Source organism: Budorcas taxicolor, chromosome X (genome assembly GCF_023091745.1).
Source record: "Budorcas taxicolor isolate Tak-1 chromosome X, Takin1.1, whole genome shotgun sequence".
Classification (NCBI taxonomy): Eukaryota; Metazoa; Chordata; class Mammalia; order Artiodactyla; family Bovidae; genus Budorcas; species Budorcas taxicolor.
Genome location: NC_068935.1, coordinates 111037871 through 111053224, shown reverse-complemented (window position 1 = coordinate 111053224; position 15354 = coordinate 111037871). Strand labels below are relative to the sequence as shown.

The 15354-nt window shown below is 38.7% G+C and overlaps 1 protein-coding gene across 1 annotated transcript in view; it reads right to left on the bottom strand.

Annotated features, from left to right (window-relative positions):
• The window catches only part of DMD (dystrophin), a 2235978-nt gene that overhangs the window by 1779595 nt on the left and 441029 nt on the right, over positions 1–15354 (bottom strand). The window contains exons 6-7 of the mRNA XM_052663429.1: positions 13892–14064; positions 3668–3786 (exon numbers count right to left, since the gene is read on the bottom strand). Coding sequence (XP_052519389.1) covers positions 3668–3786; positions 13892–14064 — 292 coding nt within the window. The remainder of the gene's footprint in view (positions 1–3667; positions 3787–13891; positions 14065–15354) is intronic.

The window sequence follows — 15354 nt, the reverse complement described above, 5'->3', positions numbered from 1 at the left end:
ATAAATATTTCTTGAAAGCCCTAGCGTTCTTCAAATTTTATTCTTGTCATTCATTTTTCATTCTAAAGTCAGTCCGGTAAACCATGGATGATGTGAGCATCATCTTGCACACCCCAGATGGAAATGACTTACTATAGTCAAAAGTCATATAGAACTGGCACATATTTTTATCCCTGATTTTGTTTTTTTATTTCTTTAAGAAGAGCATCTTCACTTTGCTATTCACAAGGAAAAGCTGACAAAGCATTCTCTTAATGCATAGAGTATTGTGCGGATCTGCAAACAAACCAATTTGTTTGAAACTCAGGGAAGCAAACAATGCATATGAAACCCACAAAGCACTACTGTGTGTGTCTTATAGGGAAATCATAAGAGAAAGTGAATCAAACGACTCACAATAGGATATGTTTGGAAGGAGATAAACCTTTTATATCTATGAGCATAAAGACGCATAAAGTATTAAATAATTTTACCTTAGTAGTACTTATTTTTGCATATGTTAACATTTAAACTACCAGAAACAGTTCTTGAAATTGGTTATGCTAATGCCTATTGCTACTCATTTTAAACGGCAATTCCACTTAAAGCCAAACCTCAGGCCTCAAAACAACAGTTAAGGTCAAATGAAGCATACCAAAGTCGATATACACAATATATGAAAAGCTCCAAATTATATTTCAATGACTTGTTTAATTTGTAAATCAACCCAATCAACAAAGCATATGTTTAAAATTCTAAAGACATTTTTGGGTAGGTATTTCTTTAAACCAAATGTAACTTCAATCCCCCAATAATAAATATCTTCCCAAATGTAAAGCTGAATGTTTCATTAGCCTCCTAAGGGGCATATTAGATATGAAAAGAAAATTGCTTTGAAGAATAGCCAAAATCATCATGTATAAGCTAAAAAACCAATATGTGGTTAAATAAAAATATGAACTTCTCAAAGGTAATTACTATATAGGGCATGCAAGAAGTCTATGAGTCTGCCAGTGTGTTAGGGAAATACACAAATATGCATTAAAAATTATAGCTCAGTGTATTTTCAAGAGATGATATCAATGATAATTAAAAGAAAAAACTACCTAAATCATAAGGATTTTTATTTTCTAATTAGTTAATCGCAAAGACAGAATAGTATCTCTTACAATCTAAGACTTAAGTCTTTGAATGCACATTTGATTATTTCCCTAACACACTGGCGGGAACTGATAGATAGCTAAAAAATGTTAAGATTTATACTTAATCTTTACCTTATTGAAATCCATTAAAAAAAACTTTAATAAACCATTTTAGGAAATGGAATGCTTTTTGACTCGGAAGGGAGTCCTAAACAGCAAAAGTTTTCAGATCCAAGAGTTCATTGGCAAAATGAAACTATAACCAGTGGTTTGATCTTTATTAATCAGCTTGTATTTCATACTGTATTTGGTTGACTTCAAATTGTCAGGTTTGAGGTATTTTTTCCCTCAGTTTTTAAATTTATTTATTTTTAATTGGAGGGTAATTTCTTCACTGTGTTGAGGGTGTTCCTACAAGCCTATACGATGTGCATTTCCACACATATTTGCCACTTAGGAATATGGAATTGGGCATATCAGGCTCTTTTATGCTATAAAATACATTATTTAACTGCCTTTTTCTGATTATAGGCATATCAATCTACTTTCCGATTATGATGTGGATGTCTATTCTGGATCCGCTTACTTCACTATTCAAAGGAGGACTTAGAGATCAAAAGCCATTTTATAACTCAACAAGGAAAAGATCTATTTTAAACCTGCTATTTTATGAAAGGAGAGGGCACACACAAGAATAACTTGAGCATATATCTCAGACAAAAGAAACGACCATATGCAGATTTAACAACAACAACAACAACAACAACAAACTATTAACAGGCTTATCCTTCAGGTTCACACACTATAGCTCTCATTCTCAGGGATTAGAGTTCATATTTTCATTATATCTGCATCTCTACCTCACTGGAGTATGAAAAAACACATATATTGGTACTAGGAGTTAATAGTGAGGTAACCCTCCCCCATCTTGCAAGACAAGGAAATACGATTGATACAATTTCTCCCTTAGAGCTAAACCAAGACTGGAAGGACACTGACCATCTACTGAAGCAATAAGAAGAGGTTAGAGGTATGTATTATCTAAAGGAGAGGAAACATTTCTAGTGTACTTAATCTGATTCCAACTTCACAAACACATTTGCATTGCTATAATTCTCCCTTCCGAAGTCCATATACATGAGTCAATTAGATATGATTATTCTGGTTCTTGTGATTGTTACATATCTCATTTATAATATCTGAGCTTCCATTTTGATTATGTCATTTTTTAAAATCTTGTTTTGTTTAAAATTAACTCCCCCACTACTATGGGTCTGCCATGAATAAGACCCACCAAAATATAGGTCTGCTATGAATAAGATAAGGCAATCAGGTTTCTGGGTCTGTAACACTAAGTAATAGATTCTGGTTGATGATAAATTCACCAGTGAAAAGCTATCCTCTGAGTTATTTTGGAACTTTTCCTGATGGGACCCATGATCACCACTCAAGGATCTCCTGATTGGGGATCGATTCAATATTCCCAAGACAGAAGACTTATATAACCCTATTCAAATATCATCTTGAATTATTAATATATCACAGATAATCAATCCCACTGATACAGCTTCTCCAACTTCTGGGTTTAGAGTGTGGTAAAGCCTCAGTAAAGAGAATATAGCTTGCAATTTCAAAGAAGTTGGCAGATTAAAAAGTGCTTCATAGGCTAGAAGAAAAGCAGAGGTCAGGAATTATTATCCCTCTAATCCACGTGTTTATAGATATGACTATGTAGCACCAAACATACGGATGGAATTTATTTAAGTGTAATATTATAAAAATACAGTAGTAGTAGTAGTAGTAGTTGCTCAGTCATGTTCAACTCTTTGCAATCCCATGGACTGTAACCTGCCAGGCTCCTCTGTCCATGGGATTCTCCAGGGAGGAATACTGAAGTGGACTGCCATTCCCTTTTCCAGAGGATCTTCCTGACCCAGGGATCGAACCTGGGTCTCCTGCATTGCAGGCAGATTTTTTACTGTTTGAGCTATAGGGAAGACCCCATAAATACAGTGCTCCCCATCAACTAAAGAAGCAGAAAACAAATAACTATTCAATGGAGGACTTCCCCACAGTGACCAATTACAACAGAATCAGCACCAGGAAAAGATTCCCTGATTTAAACAGTAAATCATGTCGCCTTTTATACAGTATATGAATGAAAGTGCCGAGTAGCTAATTAATTACAGCCAATTAGTGTATCAAATCTCTTGGGAGAAAAAGCAAAACATGAACTTTTTAATAATTATTTGGAATCAGTGTACTCTAAACATAGTATACTTCATCTGTGAAGCATACACTTTCTAAAGGCTTCTGTCTTTTTCTAAAGTTTTATATTTTAGTTTCAGATATTGGAATTTGAAACTAAGATCATATGTGACGATTCATAATACATTTCAGGAAGGCAGAACATTTTAAATACACCTGGAATACAGAAAAACACAATGCACAGTTTCTAGTTTGTGCTTAGTTTCTGAAAATGTGAAGTCTGAGATGATAAACTTTAAACTACGCTAAAAACAGTAGCAGTTTAGAAATGTACCAACCTTCAGGATCCAGTAGTTTCTCTATGCCTAACTGATACTTGGCAATGTTGAATGCATGTTCCAGTCGTTGTGTGGCTGACTGCTGGCAAATCACACTATTCCAATCAAACAGGTCTGGCCTGAAACACATACAAATATAAAGACAAATATAAACTGATTGAAAATGTTTCATGAGATTCACTTCAATTCTGATTTTTGATTGACAGACAACCCATGCCCACATTACTTAAGAGGTGAGTGTTACTCTTCAGTACTCTTCAATGACAGTTCTCATTCAAACCAGGCACAATTATAATAGAAGATCCAGAAGAAAACAAAGTAGAATTGATTCTATCTTATCCAAGCAACAAAAATGTGTTCATCTCATCCAATCTCATGGATTTAAAGACCAGCCATTTGTTGGTATCTTCCCTGGAGAAGGAAATGGCAACCTACTCCAGTACTCTTGCCTTGAAAATCTCATGGACGGAGGAGCTTGGTGCAGACTACTGTCCATGGGGTCACAAAGAGTTGGCACGACTGAGCAACTTCACTTTTCTAATTCTATAAGCCCTGCCCAGATCTCTTGCCTGAACTTCAGACTCTAGATCCATCTGCTTACTCAGTATCTCTACTGAGAGTCATGGCAAGACTCAAGTGTTCAAAAGTGACCTGATATTCATCCCCATCGCAATACCCCACCTCACCTACTTGTCTTATAGTTCTCCCTTCCTCAACAGTCAATAACAAGGTCAAACTTGTGATGCTCAAGAGAAACTTGGGGTCATCTTTGATGACTCTTTCACCCTCACAGAACACTTAGTTGGAAATATATCCAGCATTTGGCCACTTTACACTATCCTCACTGTTACTACGGTAATCCAACCCACCTCGTAGCCTGCACAGATCACTCCATTAGCTTTCTAACTGCTTCCCTCTTCCCACCCTCGCCCTTGTTAATCTATTCTCAGCAGAGTTGTTGCAGTGATCTGGTAAAATGTTTCATCATAACCTTCTCAAATCCCTCCTATCGGGAAAGTAAACTTCATTGACAACTGTGACCTACAAGACCCTACATGGCTCCCCATTAACTCTCTGATTTTATTTCTTGCCTCCTTCCTCATGTTCCTCAGACAGGCTAGATCATTTCCTGCATATGTCCTTGCTGTTCCCTATGCCTGGAATTCTATTCCCCTAGACACTGACATGGCTCATTCCTCCACTTCCTTTGGGTCTTTACTCAACAGTCACGTTGATGAGTTCTTCCCGGCACTTCATCCATATAAAATTGCCTGCTCCCAAAACAAGCATACATAGAACCATTTCCTATTCCTCTTTCAGTTCACTTCAGTCGCTCAGTCGCTCATTCGTGCCCGACTCTTTGCGACCCCATGAATCGCAACTCCCTGTCCATCACCAACTCCTGGAGTTTAACCAAACTCATGTATATCGAGTTGGTGATGCCATCCAGCGATCTCATCCTCTGTCATTCCCTTCTCCTCCTGCCCTCAATCCCTCCCAGCATCAGAGTCTTTTCCAATGAGTCAACTCTTCGCATGAGGTAGCCAAAGTACTAGAGTTTCAGCTTTAGCATCATTCCTTCCAAAGAACACCCAGGGCTGATCTCCTTTAATTTGGACTGGTTGGATCTCCTTGCAGTCCAAGGGACTCTCAAGAGTCTTCTCCAACACCATAGTTCAAAAGCATCAATTCTTCGGAGCTCAGCTGTCTTCACAGTCCAACTCTCACATCCATACATGACTACTGGAAAAACCATAGCCTTGACTAGATGGACCTTTGTTGGCAAAGAAATGTCTCTGCTTTTGAATATGCTATCTAAGTTGGTCATAACTTTCCTTCCAAGGAGTGTCTTTTAATTTCATGGCTGCAGTCACCATCTGCAGTGATTTTGGAGCCCCAAAAAATAAAGTCTGACACTGTTTCCACTGTTTCCCCATCTATTTCCCATGAAGTGATGGGACCAGATGCCATGACCTTTGTTTTCTGAATGTTGAGCTTTAAGCCAACTTTTTCACTCTCCTCTTTCACTTTCATCAAGAGACTTTTTAGCTCCTCTTCACTTTCTGCCATAAGGGTGGTGTCATCTGCATATCTTAGGTTATTGAGATTTCACCCCGCATTCTTGATTCCAGCTTGTGCTTCTTCCAGCCCAGCATTTCTCATGATGTACTCTGCATAGAAGTTAAATAAGCAGAGTGACAATATACAGCCTTGATGTACTCCTTTTCCTATTTGGAACCAGTCTGTTTTTTCATGTCCAGTTCAAACTGTTGCTTCCTGACCTGCATATAGGTTTCTCAACAGGCAGGTCAGGTGGTCTGGTATGCCTATCTTTTTCAGAATTTTCCACAGTTTATTGTAATCCACACAGTCAAAGGCTTTGGCATTGTCAATAAAGCAGAAATAGATGTTTTTCTGGAACTCTCTTGCTTTTTCGATGATCCAGCGGATGTTGGCAATTTGATCTCTGGTTCCTCTCCCTTTTCTAAAACCAGCTTGAACATCTGGAAGGTCACGGTTCACGTATTGCTGAAGCCTGGCTTGCAGAATTTTAAGCATTACTTTACTAATGGGTGAGATGAGTGCAACTGTGCAGTAGTTTGACCATTCTTTGGCATTGCCTTTCTTTGGGATTGGAATGAAAACTGACCTTTTCCAGTCCTCTGGCCACTGCTGGGATTTCCATATTTGTTGGCATATTGAGTGCAGCAGTTTCACAGCGTCATCTTTCAGGATTTAAAATAGCTCAACTGGAATTCCATCACCTCCACTAGCTTTGTTCATAGTGATGCTTCCTAAGGCCCACTTGACTTCATATTCCAGGATGTCTGGCTCTAGGTGAGTGATCACACCATCATGGTTATCTGGGTCATGAAGATCTTTTTATACAGTTCTTCCGTGTATTCTTGCCACCTCTTCTTAATATTTTCTGCTTCTGTTAGGTCCCTACCATTTCTTTCCTGTGTTGAGCCCATCTTTGCATGAAATGTTCTCTTGGTATCTCTAATTTTCTTGAAGAGATCTCTAGTCTTTCCCAATTTTTTTTTTCCCTCTATTTCTTTGCATTGATCGCTGAGGAAGGCTTTCTTATCTCTCCTTGCTATTCTTTGGAACTCTGCATTCAAATGGGTATATCTTTCCTTTTCTCCTTTGCTTTTCACTTCCCATCTTTTCACAGCTATTTGGAAGACTTCCTCAGACAGCCATTTTGCTTTTTTCATTTGTTTTTCTTGGGGATGGCCTTGATTCCTGTCTCCTGTACAATGTTGTAAACCTCCATCCATAGTTCATCAGGCACTCTATCAGATCTAGTCCCTTAAATCTATTTCTCAATCCACTCTATAGTCATAAGGGATTTGATTTACATCATACCTGAATGGTCTAGTGGTTTTCTCCACTTTCTTCAATTTCAGTCTGAATTTGACAATAAGGAGTTCATGATCCAAGCCACAGTCAGCTCCCAGTCTTGTTTTTGCTGACTGTATAGAGCTTCTCTATCTTTGGCTGCAAAGAATATAATCAATCTGATTTTGGTGTCGACCATCTGGTGATGTCCATGTGTAGAGTCTTCTCTTGTGTTGTTGGAAGAGGGTGCTTGCTGTGACCAGTGCATTCTCTTGGCAGAACTCTATTAGCCTTTGCCCTGCTTCATTCTGTACTCCAAGGCCAAATTTGCCTGTTACTCCAGGTGTTTCTTGACTTCCTACTTTTGCATTCCAGTCCCCTATAATGAAAAGGACATCTTTTTGGGTGTTAGTTCTAGAAGGTCTTGTAGGTCTTCATAGAATTGTTCAACTTCAGCTTCTTTGGCGTTACTGGTCAGGGCATGGACTTGAATTACCATGATATTTAATGGTTTGCCTTGGAAACGAACAGAGTTCATTCTGTCATTTTTGAGATTGCATCTAAATACTACATTTCAGACTCTTTTGTTGACTATGATGGCTACTCCATTTCTTCTAAAGGATTCCTGCCCACAATAGTAGATATAATGGTCATCTGAGTTAAATTCACCCATTCCAGTCCATCTTAGTTCACTGATTTCTAGAATGTTGATGTTCACTCTTGCCATCTCCTGTTTGAGGACCTCCAATTTGCCTTGATTCATGGACCTAACATTCCAGGTTCCTATGCAATTCCTAACATTCCAGGTTCCTCTTTACAGCATCGAATCTTGCTTCTATCACCAGTCCCATTCACAACTGGGTGTTGTTTTTGCTTTGGCTCCATCCCTTCATTCTTTCTGGAGTTATTTCTCCACTGATCTCCAGTAGCACATTGGGCACCTATTAGTGGCTTTATACTTTTCTCCTTAGCACTTTACTTAGCTTTATAACTTTTCTCCTTAGCACTCAACATATTGTACATTTAGTTCATCTCATTTATCTATTTCTGCACTTGAATGTAAAATAATTTCTGCCAGGTGTGTTCACTTCAAGAAATCCAGCCTGACACACAGGAAGGGCTCAATAAGTATTTACTGACTTCACCAGAGAATGGTTGAGAACATACTATATGATTATCATTTTCCTTGGTAACAGAGCAATACCAATTCATGTAAGAGGCAGTTCTTATCTATAATGATTTTAACTATATTGAGAAAAAATGTGTATATCATAAATAAATACAATTTAAGTGTGATAAATGCAGATAATAATATATAAGGTTTTCTAAAATCTGAAGGAAAAATATAAAGTTTTTTTCTGAGGCTTAAGGGAGTCTTAAATGGTGATTTGGGCTTAGACTTATGAAAAGTGCTTGAGAATAGAATTTTAAATTGTGTGGTTATTAGAGAATCAAAGATCTTAGGGAAGGAAAGAACAGAAGGTGACAGTCACTCAAGCCCTCATGGGCCTGGCTCCATTGGGAGATTTCCAGTATCAAGTGGTGGGAGATAGGGTTAGGAGTAGGGATTGGGGTGAGTTTGCAAAAGGCCTTGGCTAGTAAGGAACTACAATTTATCCCAACAACATTGGAAACCAATTATTAAGTGCTTCATCATCTTTCCTGGATCACAGATACCTTTGAGAATCTGATGAGTTCTATGAAACATCTACCTAGACAAAACACCTATCCATATCTTTATGTTTTAAATTTTTATTGTAGTGTAGTTGGTTTACAATGTTGTGTTAGTTTCTGCTGTATAGCAAAGTGAATCAGCCACACATATACATGTACATCCTCCTTTTTTTATTTCCTTCCTATTTATGTCACCACAGAGCACTGAGTAGAGTTCCTTATGCTATACAACAGCTTCCAACTAGCTGTCTGTTTTATACATAGTGACTATACATAGTGTATATATGTCAATTTCAATCTCCCAAATCATGCCAACACCCCTTTGTTCCCCCTTGGTATCCACATGTTTGTTCTCTATGTCTGTGTCTCTTTTTCTGCTTTGCAAAGAATATCATCTGTACCAATTTTTTCAAATTCCACATATATGCATTAATATATGATATTTACTTTTCTCTTTCTGACTTACTTTACTTTGTGTGGCAATCTCTAGATAGAATTACAAAGAATTTTAGGACTTTGGGGTCTGTCAATAGACTCCTGCTTAAGAATTCATGCTCCGCAGAGAGGATGCTACAAGGAAAGGCTTAGCTGCTATTTTCCTAAAAGCAGAATTCAAAATAAACATACAACTTTCTTTTTCCTGTGACTTTTTTTTTCTCTACTTGCTCCTCTCCTGTTTAATTTACCAGGCTTTTGTGTACTTCTTAGTAAATATAGTCTCCTCTGTACACTCCAGATTACCTAAAATGACCAACAACCTCTTAGAACCTAAAATGTATATACACACAAACATACACACACACACATACAGAGCTGTCTCTAGTCGTGTGACTGTATGAAAAAAAAATTAAATCCTAGACTATTTGGAGAAAGTTTTAACTTCACTATGCAACCTCTGCCCCATCTTCATTTCTCCATCTCTCAGCAAGGGAAGTGGAAAAGAATATAGGCGGGAGAGTGTGGGAAACTAGTTTCTCATCTACAGCACAGTAAACACGATTAAATGAATATAATTTAAAAAAAAGATTGCTTCCACATTTAAGCCCTTTTCCCTTCATCTTCTCCCCCTTTCTCCCTAGCCAGTAACTCATCACCTGGATGAGGAGTTATCTGAGCCATGTAATCTATTTGAGCTTCAGTGTTTTCATTTCAAAAAGAAGGCAATGATGTTCCAAATGGTCTTTGAGGTCTCTTCTGGCACTAAAATCAATCTAATAAAATGTTTTGTATCATTAAAATACACCATTTATTAACACTTTAAATAACCGTGATTTTCAAGTGCATAAAGAATTGTAAAACTAACCAACTGAAGAGGAAAGCCATATACTATCCCGTGCTAACCTAGACTGTAACTCATAAATAAGAATGTGCAATCAAGGATCGCCAGTCTTCTGAGAAAACTGACATACTGAATGAGATAGCATAGCCTAGTAGAGTCCTCTATGAATCCATAATCTGGGCTCTACCACATATTAACTGTGAAAATATTTCAATCAAAAGTGGAACCAGAGGATACAAAATGGAGAATTCCACACACGTGCCTTAAGAATGTAATGTTAGAATTGAGAGCCTAGTTTTCTATAAATGCCTGTTTTACAGAAATCAAGCCTTATCTCCCAACCAATGAATATCCACTCAGAATCTCTTCCCTTCCTTAAGGCAATGAACTTACTGCCTGCACTCCAGCTGGACTGTTCCCTCTTTGCGATCCTTGCCCATACAAACAGTCTGCCCCAAACTCCCAGAAGACTCACCTGTATCTCACTATAGCAAGTTTCCCAAATTGCAATTCCTCTGTTATTCCTGAATAAACTCAATTTCTGATCGTTTGAGATTGCCTCCTTTTATCTTTCTATTTTGGGTGACAGTCAAATGGTCTTAGATACATCACATAATCTCTGTGCCTCAGTTTCCCAATTTGTGAAATGGGGACAACGATAGTAGGTAAGTCATGAGAAACAGATGGGCCATTGTCCAGAGAACAGTGCCTACACAGTAATAATTGCTTCAAAACACTAACTTCTATTACTTTGTTTTAAGCTTAATTATATTTATAAAATAACAGGAAAACATTTTCAATTTATAGATTCAAGCCCAAACTTATAGAACAGATATAAATTTACAATACTGTTAATGCAAGAATAATAATATAATAATAGAATAGAAGGTGGAAGAGAAGAAGAGGAAGTATGTATAAGGATGATAATTTCCTCATCCTTCTTTTCAGGTGAACAGACCTTGTCTAAACTTGATGAAAATAGGTATACAACTGTCATTTAAAGTCACACAGGCAACAACTGTAAGAATAAAATGATTATAACATAGTAATGAAATCAAGAAATAGATGGGGATGAGATGTAAGATGTGTGGGCTTCACATTAAGGAATAAATCCACCTACTGTCAGAAATGAATTAATCAAGAAATAAAATATTTATAATTATGAAAACCATCAGAGAGAATAATAGAAGTTGCCAACAGTAACCACTAGCAAGTAGAGTGTGATGGAGTAGGACTGGGGTCAGGAAGATATATTTTATTTCTTTCTGTCCTTTTCCTCCCTCTCTAATGTCTAACTGTTTTTAAATCATGCGCTATGTTACTTCTATGGGAATAAATTAAGAAATTAGAAAGAAAATTTTATTGCAACTGTATACTTAGTGCAATTTATTTGCATATTTTGAGCATGTCTTATGTCTTGTGAAAGTCGCTCAGTTGTGTCTATTTGCGACCCCATGGACTGTAGCCTGTCAGGCTCCTCTGTCCATGGAATTCTCCAGGAAAGAATACTGGAGTGGGTAGCTGTTCCCTTCTCCAGGGGATCTTCCCAACATTTTGGGGGATCAAACCCAGGTCACCAGCATTGTAGGCAGATTCTTTACCATCTGAGCCACCAAGGAAGACCAAGAATAATGAAGTGGGTAGCCTATCCTTTCTCCAATGGATCTTCCCAACCCAGGAATCAACCCGGGGTCTCCTGTATTGCATATGGATTCTTTACCAGCTGAGTTAATTATCATTTGGTTGTTTTTCCCACAAAGTAGAATCTGGCTTTCTTTTAACTGCACTTTAGTGAACTCTGTCTTTTAATTTAATACTTTTAATTCCTTACATATTAAGAGAAAATTTAGCCTTAAAGAAAAATAAAACCACTAACAGACTGATCTTTGGCAAGGCTCTTTGTCAATTCCTATGCTCTTTATCAAGTTCATGCCTTTGTTCTACATAATCTCTCAATTATTGAAATCAGGACACCTCATGACATTCCTGTGTTCCAATGACAACCATCCTGAAACAAAAAGTTCAACCATTTTCCTTCTCTTTAGATAAATAATATGAGCATCTGTCAGAGACAAAAAGAAGACAAAGATGATTCATGAAAGAGTATTAGCAACTTTGAGAAACCTTTTGAGAAGTAACCATGTTATGTATAAAAAAGGAGTTACTGATGATTCATTCAATATGATAGAAGAATATATCAATGGAGATATTTGGAGAGGCAAAGAGTAGGTCAGGGACAGGGAGGGAAACCTAGATATGTTTACTGCATTACTTAGAACTATATTCAGAAATCATGAAATAAAATATTAACAAATGTAGTCTGTGAACATGCTGGCAGGACTGAAGTGTTCCACTTGAAAAGGAAATGTTAACAAGCCAACAAGGACCACATAACCTGATCCTCAATATTTCTGTTCATCTGCAAATATGTACATGAACAGCAAGATCAATATGTTCTGGCCCTTACCGTGAAGCATGTGGCTGCATAAATGAATACTGCCTTATAATGCAGAATGAACGTCTCTATCCCCTCTCATCTGGCTTTATTGAGGCTGTGGAACATTTTTCTTCGTGTCACATGTTGGGGAAAACAACGTTTTAACGTTGTTTAACATGCCAACTGAGAGTGAGCCTGCCTTCTTTCCAAAATCAGGTTGCTGAGTCATTCACCTGGAAACTCAGTCTGGATGGGGTTAATTAAACCCAGCTGGAGCAAGACACCTGACAAAGATGCTTATTTAGAGAGTGTTTGCTCCTGGATTAGTAAACCAGAAAGAAAATTTATATTCTGGACATTTCTAGAAGCAAGATTGGCACAGGAAAATGGTAGAGTAGACCCGTCGAGAAGAGTAAGATCAAAGTGAGAAAAGATAAACTGCATTGAAAATCAGGGAAGATGCAGACCAGTGGCATTTCAAACACAGTTAATAAGGCAAGCATTTGACCCTGGGGATTGGGCTGGGGAAAAGAAATGGGGAATAAGAAAACCAAAGCAGATGTTCCTTACAGATAATGTATTATACATAGAATGTATATTAATGCATTCATTATATATAATGCATATATTTACCGTGTTGTTTTGCTTTTTCTTGAACTGTTATTAATTCACTTACTGATCTCCTTTATACAAGAAAGAGCAAACAACTATTTTGCTATCTTAGAAAATATAATAATGTGAATACAGTTAAGGACATTTGGTTCACTATGTCACACTGAGTTCCTCTTATGAAGAACGACAGAACAACTCTCTCTGATGCTTTACAGGAATTGCTTTGCTGTTATAAAGCAGTTGTTTCTTTTGTTATTCTGAGCCCTGAGTCACAGAATTAATTGTGGTCTGCTCTTTGCCTTGGTTGCTAAGATGCTCAGAACCTTTTCTAACCCCAAAATGTATATTTTATATATATATTATATCTACATACACACACACACATGCACAGCCTTATAGTTTTTGCTATCTAAGTGTGTATCTGACAGGAGAAATGTTTCTTTTTCACATTATTAATCTGATGATGGTAATTGATTATACTAGAGCCACTCACATAAGATCTGCAACTATTTTTAATGCTAGAGTTGACTCTCATATTAACACGTTATTTGTACAGAAAGAGCAACTCTATTCTTGGCAAAGTTAGAATGTAACCTTGATTTTCTGGCAGTCTCAGTTTCAAAGGTGCTGATCCCCTCCTCCATCATAATCACATACATGCTCTGATAGTTTTAATATTTCGACAACTAAGTGATATATCACTTAAAAACCAGAATATTCTTATTCAGAGGATCCCAATGGATGGATAGATCAATATGGTCAACATAAAATTACATTGCATTGTGGAAAATGATCTGGAACCAGCCTGGACAAAAATATATCAGTCTCTAAATTAATACTTACAAAAAATTATTCAGTGTCTCAGAAATCTCCTTACCTATGACTGTGGATGAGCGCATTCAAAGCCAAACCATCAGACCAGCTGGTGGTGAAGTTAATGACATTAACCTGTGGATAATTACGAGTTGATTGTCGGACCCAGCTCAGGAGTATCTTCTCACTGTTGGTTTGTTGCAATCCAGCCATGATATTTTTCATTACATTTTTGACCTACGTGTGGAAAGAAATTTTCATAAGAAAATGTATGAATAAGAAGCACACAAACTTAAACCTAACTAGCTCAGCAGTGGTGATGGATTTACACTGATCAGGAAACCCTCCCATAATGAAGGCTTGGCCAGTTACGGGCACCCAGATTCACCCACTCCTAGAAGACAGGACAAAGGTCAGTTTTCTCCCTGCCTCGAGAATGCACAGGGAGCTGGTGCTCCTTGAACAAAAGAATCTTGAAAGATCATTCTCAAGTGTCTGGCATGAACCAGAGCACCAACTGCAGACAAAAATGACTGGGGCCCAACAGGTTGGTCCTGGGTTGGTTTCTGCCTTATTTGCCCCTCTGCTGGCAGCATGAAATCCTTCCCACGAAGGGTGGGTAAGGAGTCCCTTTGTGCTTGTTTTGGACAGGGAAGTGAAAGGGCTTCAGGTCAATGAAACAGACGTGGTCGAACACTCAAGATGCTCACACGCACAGAGAAGTTAGATGGTGCTAAGTCAAAGGATACAGTCTTGTGTGCTGGGCTCAGGAACACCTGCCGCCCCCCGCCCCCCCCCCCCCCACCACGGCCGGGTGGTCAGGAGGCTGGCTCCATCAGCAACTGCCACTGCTTTTCTGAGAAGTCATAGCCTCCTTCCCAACACACAGTTCCCAGACCACCTCCAGAGTCACCGTCAGAATTCTCTACTTCTGCCTTGTCGGCTGTGGTCATCTCTGCAGTGTCCCCTGGTTTAAGAAATTCGGCCATGTTGCAAAAGATAAGGTTGAAGTCAAGAGCAAACAGCATGATGGCCAAGAAAACCCAACGCCGGGTCCTGTCCCAGTTATTTCAAAACAGGCGTGATGGAGATGGTGAAGGAGATGAGGGCTGCTGTAACGTCTCTAGGCCTGCAGCAGCCCTGCCACTTGTTCATCAGCCTGGCAGCAGCGAGGACAAAATCGAGGGCCGGCAGGGACCCCAGCAAGAGCGTGGTGAGGAAGGCAGAGGCTGCAGGAGAGAAGCGACTCTGCCACCAGCAGGCAGCCTCCGAGCAAGCAGGGAAGGGAAGGCGGCTGGGAGTGCGCCAGCAGGTGCGCGGGACCCCTGGGTCCTGAGAGGGGGTTGGAGATCATGTGGTGGCATTGGCTGGGCTCCTCCCACCCGGCTCCCTGAAAGGGAGCAGAAACCAAAACCGCAGGAGAAGGAGGAAAAGACCAGATTCGGTTTTCTTTTTATGAATTGGTTTCTGCCCATTTGATTCTCTCCTTGGCTCTGTGCAGGTGCAAATGCCATTCGGCAGCTGATT